This window comes from Larus michahellis, chromosome 6 (assembly GCF_964199755.1).
Source record: "Larus michahellis chromosome 6, bLarMic1.1, whole genome shotgun sequence".
Taxonomy (NCBI): Eukaryota; Metazoa; Chordata; class Aves; order Charadriiformes; family Laridae; genus Larus; species Larus michahellis.
Window position 1 is genome coordinate 8,248,361 of NC_133901.1, and position 18,886 is coordinate 8,267,246.

Genomic DNA, 18,886 nt, shown 5'->3' on the forward strand with positions numbered 1-18,886 from the left:
ACAGAAAATTATTTTAGTGGAGCCCTATTTCAGTAAATTGTTCTTAAGAGTGACTTCTTTGGTTGCTTGTTTTTCATGTGGAGGTTTTTCTGAGTCCAAGGTATGCAGGTCCTCTTCAGAAGCAGGCAGGAATTAAGACAAAGGGCCTGACAGCTTTTGTCTGGAGGGGGAACATTATTCTTGTTCCAGCAGAGTGCTGATGGAGTTACAGGATTTTTTTTGAGCCTGATAAACTGCATGTATGATTTTTCAAGTCAAGCTTTTGAGTGACATGTCTGAAGCTTTTTTTCTTGGAGTTTCTGTTTTGGTCCCACTCATTGCTCCCCATATCTCTTGTCATGCGCATGTGCATATGTGCTCGTCCTGAAGGTGTGTTACATCTGAGTTGGAATACACTTACTGTTGGGCTCACCTAGTAATTGTAACTATTACTTTTTAATATCCCTTACAGCTTAATGACCGTTTATAGTCGGTGTTGCAGCAATTCAGTCTTTCTACTCCTTGAAAATGTACATTGGGTCTTGCTCTTGGTTAGCAACAGCTTTTCTGTGACCAGTAATGTCATTATTGAAGTCCGGCAAGAGGAATCCTTCTTGGAGTACAGCTTTTCTATGGGTATGCCTGTGTTCTTAGGTTGCAGTAACAATCGTGTGTTGGCAAGGGGTTAAATAACAGTCTTCAGAGATTATCAGGGGCTTGGTACAATTCTGCAGTCTTTTTATCAGATATTTTTCCTTACTTTATTTTCTTCTTGAATATGCCAGGTTAGTAGACTTTGGAGAAACTACATTACAGGATGAGAGCAGGAGCCTGTAGTAGATAAGTCAGTGGTAAAGCTGCAGCATCTTTCCAAAGCTCCTAAATGGTGGATGATACCCAGTAGTGTATGAGCTTCTCAGGGAAGGCAACAGCACTTTGAGCACAGATAAATGATAATGGAATGCTTCTTGCATTCAGCTCTGTTTAGAGTTACTGTTCATCATTCAGGGGGGATGCATGTCTTTGCTGGTGAATCCTAGGCTATGCTTTTTTGGGCTCCAGTTGCATTACACCAACCTGCAGTTGTGAGCATCCTGTGGTGTGTGCAGCTGCGGGCTGCCCAGTGTTGAAGTAATGCGCACTTGGGAGAGCTGAAGCATGAACTGCCAGGTGATGATGCCAGTAGTCTGTGAACAGATGTTTGACAAAGGCATGTGTAGGAAGATAGCTGCTGGAGAAACTTTTTTCCATTTTTTGTCAGTGTAGAAACTTGAGTTGGAGCTACTATAAAACAACAAAACTTCATTTATGTATTTATAAAGCAGGCATTATTATTCAGAGCATACCTATTGGGCCAGAAAAGTATTAATAAAGATTTTTTACTAAAGTATGTTTTTTCCTGTCTTTAGAGATTACGCCTGTGAGATTCTCACTACCATTTGAAGAATTCTAAGAAATATTTGAAGTTTACCTAGCTATGGAGAGTAAATCCATAGCACTGGAATAAACTTTATCTGCATACTAGTAGTGTTCAGCGATAACTGTTGACCTCCTGTAGCAGACACAACTCTTTATAGGTTTAAAACTGAAAAAGCCATGGATCTAAGCTGCATTAGACTCAGTTATTGATTCTAATTTTGATTGACCAATTGAATTAATGTTCTTTAAAGATGCCCGTGTTTCCTGGAAACTTACTTTGGTGCTTTTTAGTGTGGGACAGTTTATACTTGCTTATTATGGCTCTTATCTAGTTGTTCCAGGTGTTGCAGCTGCATTAGGTACACTTGTATACTTTGCCTTTTATATAGTGGGGAGCTATCATTGTGTGGGTGTGGTTTTTGCCCTCCTCTGTTTTTCTGATGATGAACTGCATTTTGGTCCTCGAATGATGAAAAGTTCTAACTCCAAAACAGTGGGAAACCATCCCTTCTTTTCCAGTGGCCTCCTTTCCTGCACATTTATTTTTCTTGTAACTCCTTCCTTTGAGAAGGTAAATGGTCTTGCTCAGAGCTGGGAATATGATTCTGATGAAATGCACATACCTTTTGATAAAAATAATTATTCTTGAGATTCTTTTTGCTTTAGCAGTTGTACTTTGTTTAGGTGAAGGATCACCTGCACAGTCTGAAGTTCAGCCTGTTTTTGAGCATAGCTATACGGTGACAGTTTTCTGTCTGTAGTGGATTGTGCTCCTTGCTGCTTTCTGATGGCTCAGCGGGTCTGGTGGTGTAGCCCAGGCGGCCGAGTGTCTGCCTGGGGAATTGCCTGATTCCCCTGCTAACCCGAGGAAATAAGGGATGCCAGCATCTTAATTAGATGTGTAGATAGGCAGTTGTGCTTGACTTTGACTGCACAGTTTTCAAGTTTACCAATATGTCTTTTTATAAAAGTGGCAGTTTTGGCTGTTTATGAGTTTTTGGCTCATGCTCTTTCTAAGTGTGTACATTTAAAAAGCCTTGAATCAAGAGAAGGTTATAAATGTTGGTCAAACTTTAGTTTGCCATGTTGTCTATAAAGCTTTTGGTGCTGCCGTTTTATGCGCAACTCCTTTCAATGTTGCCCTTTGTTAAAAGACACTTGTTATTTATTACCTGATTACGTATACCTCTCTTATTCAATGTGAAGACCTAGGAGACTCTGTTTTGCAATAAAATAATACAGGCAGAAATAAAGTAGTTTTCTCCATTTTCTGTTGTATTTCCACTTTTATAATGAAAATTAAATCCTGTGTGTACAAATACTGTTTAAAGTGCATGAACTTAAAAATAGTTCTGCAAGAACTTTTTCAATGAATTGGTCTAGATTCAGAACATAATGTACTTTGATCTTGATTCTTTTCAGACTATGAGAAGACAAAGAAATGAAGTTGTTGTGGAGTTGAGAAAGGTGAGGTGACCTAGCATTATTTTTACCCAATGGGATTTGGCTCTGTTGGTATTTCAGTAAAACTTAGGAGTTTTTGTCAAAGTCTTAAAAAAACAATGAAAAAGATGCTGTTGTGTGTTCTTCTGTAGTCTACCAAGGATACCATTGTTGAACTATCTATTTGTCTTTACTAATTCTATGAAGGTACTTTGGTTTAGAAGGAAGTTCTAAAGTTACCATACCTGGTACTATAAGTTCCATAATTTTTTTCCTGAAAAATGTGATTTTATTTGTAACCTATTGAAGGGAATAATTCTTGGCTTTTCCAGCTAGGTTTTTAATTTTAAAAACTTAAAAAAAGTTTATGTTTTTTTCCCTGGAAAATCAGATGTTCCTGCTAATTTGAAGACAGAAAGCTAGTTTCTGTTGTTGAACAGTAGTTCAACACACAAGTAAGAACAGAAGAGTATATGTGTGAAGATAACAGTGTTTAGAATTGTTGGAAAACTAGCTCTTGAGAAAAGTCATCATAACTTGAATTATTTTACTTCTGGGATGAACAGAAAACTAGCCTCTGGGAATTGCCCTGTGTTGCTATAAATAATGACAAACAGGTTGTAATGTCAGTGCTGATGGATGTGTGCATGTGAAACTTCCAGGAAAAGTAGTTACTGCAGTAGGTGAAGTTGGATGGAGGATTTTTCTATGAAGAAGCGATTTCCAAAATGTGCTTCTCTGTGCAGCCCGTTCCAACTTCTTGAAGGTTGGAAATTTTAACATTATCAATGAGAGCAGGTCTATGAGGCTCGTTTAAATTGGAAACTTCTATTCTCTTTGTAACATCCACACACACCCTAAATCAAATTTTTAAAGGTATTAATTCATTTTTGTCTTAAAGAACAAAAGAGACGAGCATCTTCTAAAGCGGAGGAATGTTCCCCATGAAGACATCTGTGAAGATTCTGACATAGATGGTGACTTTAGAGTGGTAAGAATTAACTTAACTCACAAGCATGTCTTCTTTTTACATATTTAAAGGACATTTCTGATTTCTAACTGTTTTTGTCTCTGTTTTCTAGCAAAACACTTCTTTGGAGGCAATAGTACAGGTAAAAAAAAATCAGTTGTTTGAACATTCTTCATGTCATGGTGACAAATACATGAAAAATCTAAATTCTCTTTTTATTTCAGAATGCTTCAAGTGACAACCAGGGTATACAGTTAAGTGCTGTGCAGGCTGCAAGGTAAACACACTTTTCTCAAATGTACTATCTCTGTTCTTATTTTATTATGCTCTTAAATTCAGAAAAGGTGTTCTAGCTTAATTAGAAAAAGTATGTCATTAACTGATTTTAAAAAAAAGAAAACTTGATAAATTGAACTTTACAAAAAATATCAGAATACTTAGGTCCTTGAAGTAGTTGGAATTTTCATTATGTATAAAAAGTTTATCTTAGTGCAATACTTCATGCTTCTCACAATTAGAGTAAAATATATATTTAGCAGGACTATAAAGTCTTTAGCTTTGAGTACAGAAAGAACTGGTCTAATCCTTTCTCTAGTTTTGTCATGGATTAGGCCACTAAAACCACTTTTAGCTTTAAGAGGAGCTCTATGTAGTTCTGTATATTCAATAAGTGATCCTAAAATACTCTTACGAACTTTGCTTGCTTAAATTTAGTATTTAAGTGCTGTTTCATGAACTAGTGGGTGGGGGTTTTTTTAATTGTTGTAGCAGAAATCTACAACTTTGTTTACTGTCTGTGGTTGTGGAGGCTGATTGAAGTGCAAGGGAGGACTTCCAATCAAAGAGAAGCTGGGTGAACTGGATATCACTTTGACTTTTGGGAGTTAATGTATTTGAAATTGATAGGGGAAAGAATAGTTTCTGTGCCCGTTTCAATTGGACAACCTGCCTTCTTAAAAAGTTTCAACTTGGGGGTAGCATCATGTAGAACACCCTATTTACTATAGCTGATCTAAGCTTGCTTAGGCTAAAGTACACTGAATTTTAAGGCTGGTTTAAAATTCAGTGGGAATGTCCATGTGGATTTCTTACTGAAAGCTAATTTGAAGTTAAAGCAGTGCAGTTTACATTATTGGAAAGGCATTGACGTATATTTTAGACGTGAAAACAAATGCTTTTCCATCTTGCTTGAATCTGTACCATCCTTTGGTCTGAAGATGAAACAGGAAGGAAAAATCTTGCCCAAGTCTAACCCTCAAGACATACAACTGGAATATGAGGAACAGAAAACTGATTAGAAGTGCATAAGGAAAAGCAAACCCCAAACCAAACGAAAAACCATCAAACCCCCAAAACCTGAAGTTTTATTTGATTCTTGCAGTAGGGTTCTCTACCTGTTTCAGCAGGTGGTTTGTGAATAGACTGCACTATGGTTGTTTGTCGCTGAACAAAAATCAGTATTAAGATTCTGTAATTTTTATAAGCTTGTGGGTGTAGATTGTTTTCACTTCAAAAAGGAATCTCCTTTACTTAGTTGGAAGTTGAAAATGCACGTCTGGTTATTAGAAGAGTCTTCACATAATCTTTGTTCGGATCCTCCCTATTTGCTTAGTTTTCTGAGGCATTTTGTTTTGCAACTCTGGCTTTTCATCTCTTCTCTTTGCTTGTGTTGCCCCCTTTAACACACGGGTGATACCTTTCAGGATAAAGCAGCAGTGGGAAGTTGATTTCTAGTTACTGTGTTCTGTCAAGCCTTTCATGTGTTTGTGAATAGGCTTGTATATGAAGAGATGAGTGTTTATAATATCTCTTACTACTGCTAGTAACAGTTTGGTGTGGCAGCCCAAGTTGTCTCCTCCAGGAAGCTTCCTTCATTCTTCTGAATTTCTTTGCTGCAGAATGATGAAGCTGAAGGGATTAAAAACTGAAACAAATGCGTACGGTTCTGTTCTTTGCAGTAGTGCTTTGTGAATCCTTGCTCTCTGACATTATGGCCTTAGTAAAGAGGAAACAAGTTTCTGCTTTTCCTCCCTTGTTGGGTGGAGGAGGAAGAAGCTACAGGAGGGTGTAACTGAATGACTCTGATCTTTATTTTACGGACTGCTGATGAACTTCAAACATCATCAGAGAAAACATGGTAGCTGATATGGGCGATGATTGTAATGGCTTCAGGTTTTCAGTAGTTCAGTAATTTCAATTTTGGGGATTAGTTATTTTCACTTAAAGTGGAGAAAACAAATCCTGCTTGGTCTTTGAGGGTATGAGAGGCATGCTGGGGAAGAACTTCCCAGCCCAGAAGGTAGCGCAGCAGTGGAACGGTTTGTCCAGGGAGGTTGTTGGATCTCTGTAAACTCAACTACAGGAAGCCATTGCTGACCTGATCTAGTGTCAGCAATAATCCCACCTTGAGAGGAAGGTTCTACTAAACAACCTTCAGAGATCCTTTCCAGTCATGAGTCCTCATTTTGTGATTTATCTGTTAAGTCTTGTATTTTCTTCTTTTCCCAAACAGAAAGCTGCTTTCCAGTGATCGCAATCCACCAATTGACGATCTAATAAAATCAGGAATATTACCTATTTTAGTGCACTGTCTTGAAAGAGATGACAAGTGAGTATTTTTAAAACCCAAAATGTTTAATTGTTGCAAGAATTCTTGGTATTTAACTAACGTGCCTATGGCATCTCATTTGAAAATTCATGGTACAATCATAATTATTTTTTTTTTTGTACTTTGCAGTCCTTCCTTACAATTTGAAGCTGCATGGGCTTTGACAAACATTGCCTCTGGAACCTCTGAACAAACACAGGCCGTAGTTCAATCTAGTAAGTTCAACAGTATTTGATCATTGATAAAGCACGCAGTGTAACTTCCACAAAAATAAGATCATCTGAATGATACTGTAAAGAGCATCCACACTCCTGTTCCTCTCTATCTCAAGCATGTTCACCAATCCACATGTTAGGGTTGGTCCTTTCATGCGATAGCCGGGATGGTTGAAATTGAGTTGTCAATCACAGGCACGTCGCTGAAGGACCTGCCCGTGAAGTCTCCTGCCAGATGTTCTACCTCTTCTCTGGCAAGCAGCATCAGTTCAAGCGCACACCTGCTTTTGTTCTTCATTTTCTCAGATTTTAAATTCAGTTGGGTTTCCTAATGGTGAGTAATCTCTTCTGGAAACTCACACTATTTTAGCGGAGTTGATATCTGCTGGTTTCCAGTTTTCAAACTTCAAAAAAAAAAAAAACCAACAAAAAACTTGAAACAAAACCAAACAAAAAAAACCTAAAAAAAACTCCCGTGGAGGGATTTCCTGTCTTATTGTGAAGAGGGAGGAAAAGATGTGGACCAAGTCCAGAGGGTACCTGACATCGAACTCTCTTCTAAGATCAAGTTGAAGAAAACACGCTGTCCTTCATAGTTTGAGGAATCTGAAGCATGGAAAGGAATTGTTGTTGGACTTGGAATCTGAGTTGCCAAGCAAAGCAAACTTCTCTTCTGTACTCTAAACATGTCCTAAGTTGAAGTAGTACTTCTGTTGATAAAGCAGAACTAAGTAGAAGTGACTGCAGGCTTCTTGAACTGGGTGAATAAAACTGCAGAGCTTCTTGAGACCCATGGAAGAATCAAGCATAGAGTAAAACAAGTTTTTGCCTAAAATTTAAGGAAAAAAAATCCACAAAACTTACATTACGTGAGATACCATAGCTTTAATGGTTGGAATCAGTGTTGTATTGCAGCGCATGCTGCTGATACCATTAGACACGGTGTGCTTCCAACAATGTAGAGGCACAGAATTATGCTTGATTTTTTTTTTGTGTATTTCGCACCACCACAACCATCATATATTGACTCCCTTTAGAACTACTTGGAACTTCTTTTCAATGTAGTAAGTACAGTTCCTAAGATGTGTGGTGGTGGTTGAGTGTTGAGATGTCAATGTTTGTTACAAATATTCCATGACTGACACTTTCACTTCAGTGATCAAAGATTGTTTCTTTTTCGTTGGTGGTGCTAAGAGGCTTCTCACAAACTGTATATTATTTGCTTTATGTTTTGGGGGAAAAAAAAATGCATTCATAAGGAAGTTGTTAGCACCATCTTTGCTAATAAATGGCTGGGTGTATTTCAGAAACGTTTAACTGGAAAAATAGGTTAATTCTCCACAGCAGATGTGAAGGAATTTAAGGCAGGTGATTTCAGATGCCTTATTTTTTTAGTTGAATGTATGTTTTGAGATTGCATTGGTTGCAAGATCAGTTGTCCTTTGCTCTTACGGACTTTCAGTGTTAGGAGCATTTTAACTTTGGTGTAGCTTGGATTTGACCATTATAGTATGTATCTTTGCTAATACTTTTTCCTTTTTCCCATCTTCTTCCTCTTCCTTTCTCAGTTGCATCCTGACTTTTCTTTTGGAAATCTAATTAATATATAATCTGTCTCACACCTCTGATCTAGAACACGTCTTTTTATTTAAACGTTGCTTATCAATGGGTTGAAGATGAGTGCCAGATACAGTAATTGTTTCTTTCAGTGATGATCTCTGATTTGGCTAGGTCTGCATGTATGCACTATATTAGCCAATTTCATAGCTATAACATATGAAAGTATGGTTTATTTCTTGTAATGATTTATTTCAATGAAAAAGTAGGTCTGTTGTCTTTCCAAAAGTATTTATTAAGATGCTTGATGGGGATGTTTTTTTCTGCTTGCATACAGGCATTGTAAAATATCTTTATTTAGTAGGAAATAAGAAATCTGTTGTGATTTGTTATTTCTCCAGCAAAAAACGTTTTACATGGAGAAAGAGTCTAACTAAAAATACCAGCCACTCTTGGAATACATGATCTAAAGAAAATGAGTGTTTCTCACGGCCTAAGTTGTCATTAGCAAATCATGTAAGCAAGCACTTTAGTGCTGGGGATGATAAAATAAGGATCAGTTATGTAAATGTGGTGCATGTAGAATGTGTTCTAAACGCGGGCTTAGCTTTAGTTCTAAATATTGGGAGCAGTCTCCTGTCTGACACCACGTAGGGTAGAAAAGTAGCTGGCTTGATAAGTTGTGGAGTTTTGTGTGTTGCCTTTTGAATCCCTTTCTTACTGCTCAGTCAGTTGGCTGCTTTTTTTTTTTTTGTCACATAGCAGTAGCATTTGAGACAGTCTCAAATGATCATTTATGTTATTCTGGTATGTTAGATCATGGGTGTCATCTTGAGTAAAAACTTAGTGATATAAAAGGAGACTTCACATCGAGGAATGCATCTGTACTACCTTTCAGGAGGCCAAGATGACTAGATGTGTAGAAACAGCTGCTGTTGCTGTACACTTACCTTCATAATGGTTATCAAAAGATACTCAATGCAAAGTTTGGAAATATTAGGGAAAAGTACACAGTGACTTGGTGCTTAGTAGCGCATCTATGTCAGCTGTGGGAGTTCTCGTGCAGTTTACCTTGCATGTCTACTTGTGAATGCTCAATCAGCCAGGCTTGCTCTTGGTAGAGCCACAGGTGAAGTTATACACCAAAGCCTTGCCTGGGGCTCCATGCTGGTGATGTGTACAGAAGATCCTTTGGGTAGTTGGCTTTCTATGTGTGCTAGGAGCAGAGCAGCTGGCACATACTTCACTACTAGTAAAGATGTGATGAGGGATATAGGGTACTGTAAATCAGTAAGATTGAAACAAATCAAACTCCTGTACTTCCCTCTTACTGCATTACCAGTCAGTGTAGGTGTGTACCTACTGAGTCTTTAGTTGGCTGATTTGCATGGGTGAGGTTGGGCTTAAACAGTTACTACTTTGCAGTTGGTTCTGATAGATAACTTGGCACAGAATTTCCAAATTCAATAAATATCACTAAATTTGGAGTCCTGACAAGCTTCAGTAAACTTGTGAGACATTCAGACAAATTAAATGTCAGGTTATTTTAAGATGTGCTTTCATAATATTCTGAAGTGCAGGCTCTATAAGAAAGTGCAATGAAGGAAGAATTGTTTCAGTATGTTTTGTTTCAGTATCATCTGGGAAGTTAGTAAAGTTTTGACTGATCAGGAGAAAAATTTCTCATGCAGGACTGAAATTTCATTGAAGAGTTAATTACGTGAACTACTTTCTTCTGAGAAGTATTTCTTAACAATTGCATGGGGTTTTGTTTGTATCTTTCAGATGCTGTGCCACTTTTTCTGAGACTGCTGCATTCACCTCATCAAAATGTTTGTGAGCAAGCTGTGTGGGCTTTAGGAAATATCATAGGTTTGTGTTATTCTTGCCACTAAAAACTTCTAAGTTCCTTTTGGTATTGAATGAATAAACTCATTAGGATTTTGTGTGTTAGAATTTGGAGATGTTCAACTATGAGACAAAAGGCAGGATACAATGATAACAGTATCTCTTTCCAGGCTGTTTGGAACTACTCTTAGGATGTTTTAATACTGATTATAAGCTTTGTGAAGGTATCTTCAGGAATACATCGGGGTATCAGTTGTTCCTGGTGGTTTGGCATTGTCTGCCATGCCTCTTCCTGTGCCTACCACCACCCCAGCCTGTAGATCTGCTGTAAATCACGGGACGCTTTTCTGTTAAGAATTCAGCTAGTTTTAATGAGTAGTTCCAAATGAAGTAATTAGGCAGGCAGCCACAGGTCCTACTAAAGCTTTATGTAAGTGTCTTTATGACAGATATATCTATAGAGAGATCTGTGTGTCTCTATGTTTATATGCATCTTTCCAAGGCCAATATTCTTTAACTTTGTACACGTTTTAAATAACTGAAGTTTTAAGTGTGTAGTAGTTAGACTTCCTGTGAATGGCATAGGATGATCTTTGTCTTCATAATTCTTTGTCTTAAACAGGTGATGGACCCCAGTGTAGAGATTACGTTATTAGTCTTGGAGTAGTGAAACCACTGCTGTCCTTCATCAGCCCATCTATTCCCATAACTTTCTTAAGAAATGTTACTTGGGTCATGGTCAACCTGTGCCGTCACAAAGATCCTCCTCCGCCGATGGAAACCATTCAGGAGGTGACTGAATGAACTCACTGTTCAGCGTAACTAAACTGAAGTTGAGTATCTGTCTGCCTTAAAAATAACCATCAGATGTTTCTTTTCCTCCTTAGATCCTGCCAGCACTCTGTGTTTTAATTCACCACACAGATGTAAATGTAAGTAACACCAATTAGAGCTGGTTTTGTGTTCTGGTATAGTTTTTTAGCTGAAGTGTAAAGCTTGTCATAATTAACTCTTTTCTTTAAAAAACAACTTTAAAAAATCTGCGATTTTTCTCTTTCATTATGGCAAACAGATTTTGATATCTTTAACTGCTTATTTTTAAGTATCAGTTATGATTTATAGCTGTTATTTCTCTGTATCTTTGCAAGTGCTTATTTGCATGTTCTTTCCCTAGACTTAAAAATAAATGCAGTCTCGGTTGCATTGTTGTGAATGTTCATTTACAGATAAATACAAGATTTTTTGACTAGCATTTAAGTTTGAGGTTGTAATAAAAATCAACATAAGTGAAAGAAAAATTACTGTCTGCTGCATATATAAAATGTTAGCTTTAGGTATAACTTCTGCAGTGTTAAATGTGAACATTAGGTTATTTTAATAGTGAAGAAAATGAGTGAGACTTTACTGAAATAGTGAAATAGGTCAGTTTTTTGCCTAAACATAAGTCAGAATTGTTTCAGATTAATTCTTTGCTTCCTAGTGAAGTTGTAGCTCAGTTGTCTAAGTTAATGGCAACAGTGCTTTTCCAAGATATGTTTAAATATATTAACTAAAGTTTGCACAGTAGTTAAAATGTGTAAATTCTTGTATATTAAGTAGGTGAGATTAAGCTTATTTTAATTTCTTGAAATGGCTGTATTTGTGAATCAGTCAAGAACTGTCAGCTGAAACAACGCCCACTCAATTTTTTTTTTGTAAGCTGTCACTTGAAATGTTCGGTTTTACTGCAATTTAAATTGGCTTTTCTGCATATGAATACACACATGTATGCACACACACAGAGGAAATCCAGTTTAAGTGCTGCTGCACCAGATTTAAAAATCAAAGTTCTTAAATTTTGTGGAGGAACGCCATATGATGTACAGCTCAGTGGCTTGAGAGTGCCAGATGCCTGTAGTTTAACATTTGCTAAGTCTTTATCTTTCTTCCAGGGGTGAGTGTTTCATATCTCACATTGTGCACCAGTTTTTCATGAAAAGAGCAGATATAATTGAATTACTTCTATTATATCCTTCAGAATTTAAGCTGTAGTTAGCAGTTTAGCTGTTTGTTATTTTTTTATCTGTCTCTATTCTTTGGAGCTAGAACATGTTTAACAACTGTTGTTCTGATTTCTGTAGAGTGGAATGTATGACGTTTGTAAAACAAAGAGGGGTTTTGCTGTATTGCATCAATTCTGGCTTCACAATAATTGTTTTATATTTATGTTATTTTTGGTAAGACATGTGATGCTTCTGTACTAATTGAAAATACATGTTTTTACTGTTAGATATTGGTAGATACGGTCTGGGCACTCTCATATCTAACGGATGCTGGCAATGAACAGATCCAGATGGTGATAGACTCTGGAATAGTCCCTCATTTGGTTCCTCTTCTCAGTCATCAAGAAGTTAAAGTGCAAGTAAGTTTGGGTAACTTTTAAGGAAGTGTTGCTCAAAATGTAATACTAGAGAAAGTAACTGGTTTCTTTTTTATAGTTCATGTTGAAATAAAACTTTTTCCTGTGCAATGCAGCATTTGCATAAAACCTTTGGTGTTTTTAACTGTTACTGTTTGAAAGTATGAGCTCAGCTAGAAATATCTTTAAAAACTTGACAGAAAGTGTTTTGTTTCAGACTGCTGCGCTGAGAGCTGTAGGAAACATTGTCACTGGTACCGATGAACAGACGCAGGTAGTTCTGAATTGTGAAGCTCTTTCACATTTTCCAGCACTTCTGACACATCCCAAAGAAAAAATTAATAAGGTAAGTGACTGCAGAGGTTGCACCTGATTGATAACTTTTTCTATATTTGGGTTGGCTGGTTTGGATTCCACACAACATAGTGTGCTAGAAATTTGAATTATTGACTATTTTACCAGTTTATGGCAAGAGCAGGCAGGGTGCAGAAACTTTTCTTAAAGTTAACATCCATAGAAAAATCTCTAAGGAGCTGCGAACTTGTACTTGAAGAGAACGTTGTTTCCTGATTCTTCTAATTGAATGTTTATGAAATTAAAGCTTTATATTATAATTCTGGCTGTTGACTTAAAAGTTAGAGTTCTTGATGTGTGAAATGTCACTTTAATTAAACTGACTCTCTTGGAAGTGATGAAATAGAGATAATTGGATGTCTCTTTGAGTGGAATGTGTGTGATAAATGGAATTTAAACCAAGTGGGGTGGGATATGGGGAATGTGTGCGTGTGTGTGCGCATGTATAGCAGAGGCTTCAAACGGGGGCACTGATAATGCAGTGCTGATTCCGGAGTGCATCTGAGGCATGTTGTTAAGTTCTAGGGTGCCACATCACAACATTGCCGATGATTAAAGCCCAAAACAAGCCCACCAAGACAAGCCTAAGCATCCTAAATCTCTAACAGGTTCATTAATGACAGTGATCCTGTGATCTGATCTGAGAGACTCAGTTAAATGAAATGTGAGAATTTCTGAATCTCATGTTGAAATACTTGTCTAAAAAGTTGTCATGCCAGATAAGCTGAGAGAAGGGAATTGAGGAGGAGTGATGGAGGGTTTCTAAGAAGGGAGAATTTTATCAACTGTAAGATTAAAAAAAGATGATGCTCTGAATACACTTAAAATTTTATGTGAAACTGTGTGTGTTATTTCTTGACTAAACTATAGATTCCCGCTTAAGGGGCATGGGGGGGCTCTCGATCCTTCTTTAACATAAGAATCCAGATACAGCCTTTGGCTTAATTCAAAATTTCAACTGTTAAGGGCTGGGGGGGCCTGCTGGGGGAAAGATCTCTTCTTACACGCTTTCTTAGGTGCCTGCTGTTGGTTATTGCTGGAAGGAGAGAGTCCTGGGCTTGTGGACAGAATGATTATAAAGGGTCATATAACTTTACAGTATTCTTGAAAAGCAAGCATTTAAGTAATAGCTGTTGCGTTTTCTTGATGACTAACACCAAAAAGAGAAACAGGTAAAGCAGGTAGAGAATGTGTTGTCTTCTACCAGTCATGTCTGGAAAGCATTTTGGAACTCATCTGACAATCAGCTGAAAACTGCTATAGCATTCATTCTCAGTAATGGAATCAATTCTGAGTGCTCATTTGTAGCCTTTTGACTTCTTGGGCTCCAAATAATTTTTCATTTTAATCTGTGGGTTTAAGTGTTTATAACTTGGTAACAATAAAAGACAGAAGAGCTTTGTGAAATCTCCTAAGGCAAGACTGTCTGCTTTGCCTGTATGTCTAGTCAACTTACTAGGAATTAGCTATGTACAATCAAACTGATGCAATACTTGATTATATTTAAGATTCACTAGTGTATGAATTGTAGATCTAAAAATGTTACTGTATACAATCTTGCTGGAGTGGAAATAAAATACAATATAGAAGACTGAAAAAATAATTTCTCACTTCCTTTTATTTTGCAGGAAGCGGTGTGGTTCCTATCTAACATCACTGCAGGAAATCAGCAGCAAGTTCAGGCAGTAATAGATGCAAACCTTGTTCCAATGATAATACATCTTCTAGATAAGGTTAGAAAACAAGAAGGATTTAACAGTTTGTTTCCTTAATTGGGAAAAGTGACATTGAATTCCTTGCTTCATGTTTTACATCATACTGTAAATGTGGGGGGCAAGGGGAAACTACGCTGAGCGTTTTTTGTATGTTGCAAGGTAAAATACGTTACTGTTGATATTCTTTCGTGAAGTGCTGTGAGATGATGAGTGCCAGATGTATTGGGGAAAGGAAGCAGATCAGGGGAACCTCCTTCTTGAGTCCTAGATCTCATTTAAATTCCTTTTCTTGCTTTGTAAACAATGGGCGTAGAATTTTTTACTGTCACATGTAGTGGTCTGGATGGGAACAGCATTGAGTGAGTTCCCAGCATTTTGCCAAAGCTTAAGGACTTGATCCTTTTCTGCCCCCTGCATTATCTGGAAACATAAGGAAGTGCTCAACAGTGGCATTTATTAACCTGTTCATGTTACTGCATTTATCTAGTCTGAGAGTAGTCCAAGTAATGATCCTGTGACACATTATGGACTGGTGTTGTCCTGTCTGGTGGTTTCTTTTTTTTAAACAGGTAAAACCACATCAACAAAAAATAAGTGGCCATAGAAAAAAAAAATTGGAGCTTTTGTGTGTTCAGAGTTTTTCCCATAGAAAAGCAGCGCTCTGTGGATGTATGCTTCTTTTCAGTGATAGATGAAACTTCAGATGAATGCTTTTATTGTCTTTTTTTATTAAATTGTAAAGTCAAGTAGTTGCTCACAAACACTCCTGAATGCTTTTCTCATGCTCTTTGACTACTAGAGATTGAATTCTAATGGTTCATCATTTGGTACTTCAAATACCTGAATTCCTTTTCAGTTGCTGGATGTTAGTGTCTCTTAAAACGTTAGTTTCCAAACCATGTTGTGCTCTCAGGGATCTGCCTTGTGAGAAGGGTAGCTAAAAGCATGTTTTTAAACGGGAACAGTATGACATTTCTATCTTTCAGACATTTCCTTCTTTTTGCTTTATTCATTACCTGATTTTTCTTTCCTGAAGTGTGTAAAGAAGCTAGAAATACCAACTTATGATGTGTTCAGCTATGGCAAAGATGCAATGTCTTGTGTCAGTGTAGAGGCTGGGGATGAGACTGAAGAAGCACTTGTCTCTTCCCCAAAGTAATGTATAGCTGATCACAAATAGTTCTGTTAGCTGCCCGTTTATTGACCACTGAGAAAAGAGTTGGAGATCTTTCTCTTTAAATTTAATAAGCAGACTTGTGTTGACTAACTTCAGAGGCAGGCGCAGTTATAATATGTACAGTCGTTTATCAAAATTGACACTTACTGCTTATCTCTCACTGTAATGTATGACAGCTGTTGATAAGGAATGTGAGAGAGTGGAGTACTACAGTTTTTATTTACTTTGCAAACAAACTTCCCTTCCTCTGGAAGATCTATTTAAAAACATGGTTGCCAGGAAGGGATGAACACTCTGTGAATAGACCCAAACATCTACAGCATTTGTTAGTTTCCCTACTTACTGAAAACTGATATGGTGATACCGTGCAGAATGGACTGTAACAAATAAAAGCTTTACTGGACCACTACATAACATAGAAATTGGAATGATTATTTCTGTTTATGGTTGTATTTTAGGGTGACTTTGGTACTCAGAAGGAAGCTGCTTGGGCAATAAGCAACCTAACGATCAGTGGAAGAAAAGACCAAGTGAGTCAAACCTCGAGAAAAGGTCCATTATCATTCTCGGGTGCCTTTGAGAGAGACACATCAGCTGATGTGTTCGGACTTCTTCTGTGCCAGGATTATGAATGTCTGGATTCCTCCCCTATTCAGTAACTCTTCCCTTTTCCACAAGGGGTTTAAGAGTGAACAGTTGTCGTTTCTGGAATGACCCGAGATTAAGAGTATAGATGGGGATTTGGATGGAAGCTCTTCTGTTAGGGTGGCCTGGTAGCTATCAATGACTACATTCAAGCTCTGATGAGATTCTCCGTCATTCGACATCTCTGTCTTTCTACTTTTTATCCCTTACGGATAAGAGTGTGATAGTTATAATGATAGCGGCCATTGAGTAGAAATGTACTAGCTTATTGTAAGCATATTAAATTTGTGGCAGGGTTGGGCTGGTGGTGTCATTGTTCAAATATTAGGTTGAAACTCTTTGTCTAATACTGAAGAATTCACAGTATCTGTTATGTGTGTGTTCTAGACTTGAAATATATTTGTAACACAATTCATAAATGTTACCTTCTTATACTCTGAAACAAAAATTTCTGAAAGTCACTGCTACGGAATACTTGTACCTTGTTGCATACCTTTCAGTACTTCGCCTTTGTTAAACTTGTTTACATGTGTGCTTGTGGGGCATTGTTTGCTTCTGCCACGCTTCTGATTTAACCATTTGCTTTTTTTCCCCTTAGGTGGCATACTTAATTCAACAAAATGTAATTCCTCCCTTTTGCAATTTGCTGACAGTAAAAGATGCGCAAGTTGTGCAAGTGGTTCTGGATGGACTAAGTAATATATTAAAAATGGCTGAAGATGAAGCGGAAACCATAGCCAATCTTATAGAAGAGTGTGGAGGTATGATGCTTAGTATTTTGATACTTCTTTTTCAGAAATCGATGGTTTGGCTTCCTGCCACGTGCATATGCTGTTGGCTTTATAGTGTGCTGGTACAGATGTCTTAAGCAAACCTTTTTTTAAAAGTGACCTTCTCGTGCCTATCAGGTGAATATACGTAGCTTTTCCTAACTGATTAAGTTTATGATCAGGTAAAATGTGGAGGAGCTGGATAATGGCAATAAAGTTTTAGGTACCAATTTTCTAACAGTCTGGTGTACTCAACAAATTAGTTTCTGTTAATGTAGGGATGATATGCTTACCTTAATCATGCACAAGTCATGTCCAGGTGAATTTGGGGGAAAAAATAAAATTTTATGTATAAGGGTTGCAGAATTATGATAGCTTTAACTTCCTAATGGCCTTCAGACTTTCTCTGTATTGGTTGCTATTTAAGTTGACTGAAATCTTCAGTGATGAAAGAACAGGGGTATTAGATTTGGGCCCAGGTAAAAAACTGGGATTTCATTAACATAGAGTTGAATAGTCTTTAAATACCAAATCTTGAGCAGGGGGTAAGCTCAATTGATCGGTGAGGGAGGGAGAAAAGAGGTGTTCATGCCTAAAGCTCTGCTTGTCAGAACTTCAGAAATATTTATGTATGCTCTACTCACGTCTGCCAATAACTTACACTGTAGTACAGCTATTTGCTATATAATCAAGCTACAGGTCAGTAACTGATAGCGTGCGTGCCTACAACAGTATGTGGACTTAAAATGTCACAGCTTGGAGCTGTCACACCAGGTGCTGAAAAGATGTTTTTGTGAAAAGGGAGGATGTCTTAGTGCTTGGCCCTGGCCATATTTCCTCAGATTAGCGTACCCACTCATAGCAAGAAGTGAAGGGAAGTACTATCATCGCTAGAATTGACTTTTCGTACAAATTTTTTTGTCCTGGGAGGCATTCCTCAATCTCTGATACATTTCCTCAAATCTCTAAGAAGCTTTTATGCTTTAAGCATGTCAAATGAATTTAACAGCATCTTATTCATAGTCACTCTATTCCTAGCTTTGTTTTTAATTACTTTGTGTGATGAGGCCTTAAGGAGACAGAGGTTGTTTTGCCTGAACTTAGTATTTTAACTCTATTACGTTTCTTGTGTATTTGCTGTAGGCCTGGAGAAAATTGAACAGCTACAAAATCATGAAAATGAAGACATCTACAAACTGGCTTATGAGATCATTGATCAGTTCTTCTCCTCAGATGATGTAAGTGTGTAATAGCTCTACAATCTGCTTTTGTAATTGTTTGTTTATATTTATAAATATGGCTGAAGATAAAGGCAACAGCTCTAAACAGTTCTGTGACATTTGTTTGGTTTTTCCATGAAGAATGAGCCCTTACTTGAACCTGTTGCATATCTTACCATTCTTCATGATGAAGTGTCTAAGGATCTAATGCCTAATTTAAGCCTCATCTCTAGGGATTGAAATATGAGGCTTTGAATAGTTCTTTTAACTGTCAGCTTCTGACTAAGCTTGACATTTCACATTTGATAAGCTCCTTGCTGACTTGAGTACCAAATTTGAGATTCTGCTGCTTCTTAAGAAACAAACTACTTTGAATGTTTTAGTGATTTCAGAGGTAGGATGTGCTGATCAAGAATGTTGTTTTCAGTTTAAACATGTATTGTAAATCAAAGGAAGGTTTTAGATTTGTATGCGCTTTGAATCATAAGAGTTAATTGCATATAAAGGGAATGCAATCATGTTGGTCTGTGTCATGAATTGAGAAGGTTTTCTACTTAATTGAAGAACT

At 37.3% G+C, this 18,886-nt stretch overlaps 1 protein-coding gene and 1 non-coding gene across 3 annotated transcripts in view; both read left to right on the forward strand.

The window, feature by feature from the left end:
* Positions 1-18,886, forward strand: part of KPNA4 (karyopherin subunit alpha 4) — a 29,032-nt gene that overhangs the window by 6,396 nt on the left and 3,750 nt on the right. For both annotated transcript variants that reach the window (XM_074592949.1, XM_074592950.1), the window contains exons 2-16: positions 2,821-2,865; positions 3,743-3,832; positions 3,924-3,953; positions 4,036-4,088; positions 6,324-6,419; positions 6,549-6,634; positions 9,977-10,063; positions 10,662-10,831; positions 10,927-10,971; positions 12,309-12,440; positions 12,655-12,783; positions 14,420-14,524; positions 16,142-16,213; positions 16,927-17,089; positions 18,242-18,336. In XM_074592949.1, the coding sequence (XP_074449050.1) occupies positions 2,821-2,865; positions 3,743-3,832; positions 3,924-3,953; positions 4,036-4,088; positions 6,324-6,419; positions 6,549-6,634; positions 9,977-10,063; positions 10,662-10,831; positions 10,927-10,971; positions 12,309-12,440; positions 12,655-12,783; positions 14,420-14,524; positions 16,142-16,213; positions 16,927-17,089; positions 18,242-18,336 (1,398 nt within the window). The remainder of the gene's footprint in view (positions 1-2,820; positions 2,866-3,742; positions 3,833-3,923; positions 3,954-4,035; positions 4,089-6,323; positions 6,420-6,548; positions 6,635-9,976; positions 10,064-10,661; positions 10,832-10,926; positions 10,972-12,308; positions 12,441-12,654; positions 12,784-14,419; positions 14,525-16,141; positions 16,214-16,926; positions 17,090-18,241; positions 18,337-18,886) is intronic.
* On the forward strand, positions 13,121-13,435 carry LOC141745914 (small Cajal body-specific RNA 7). The gene has a single exon (XR_012588169.1).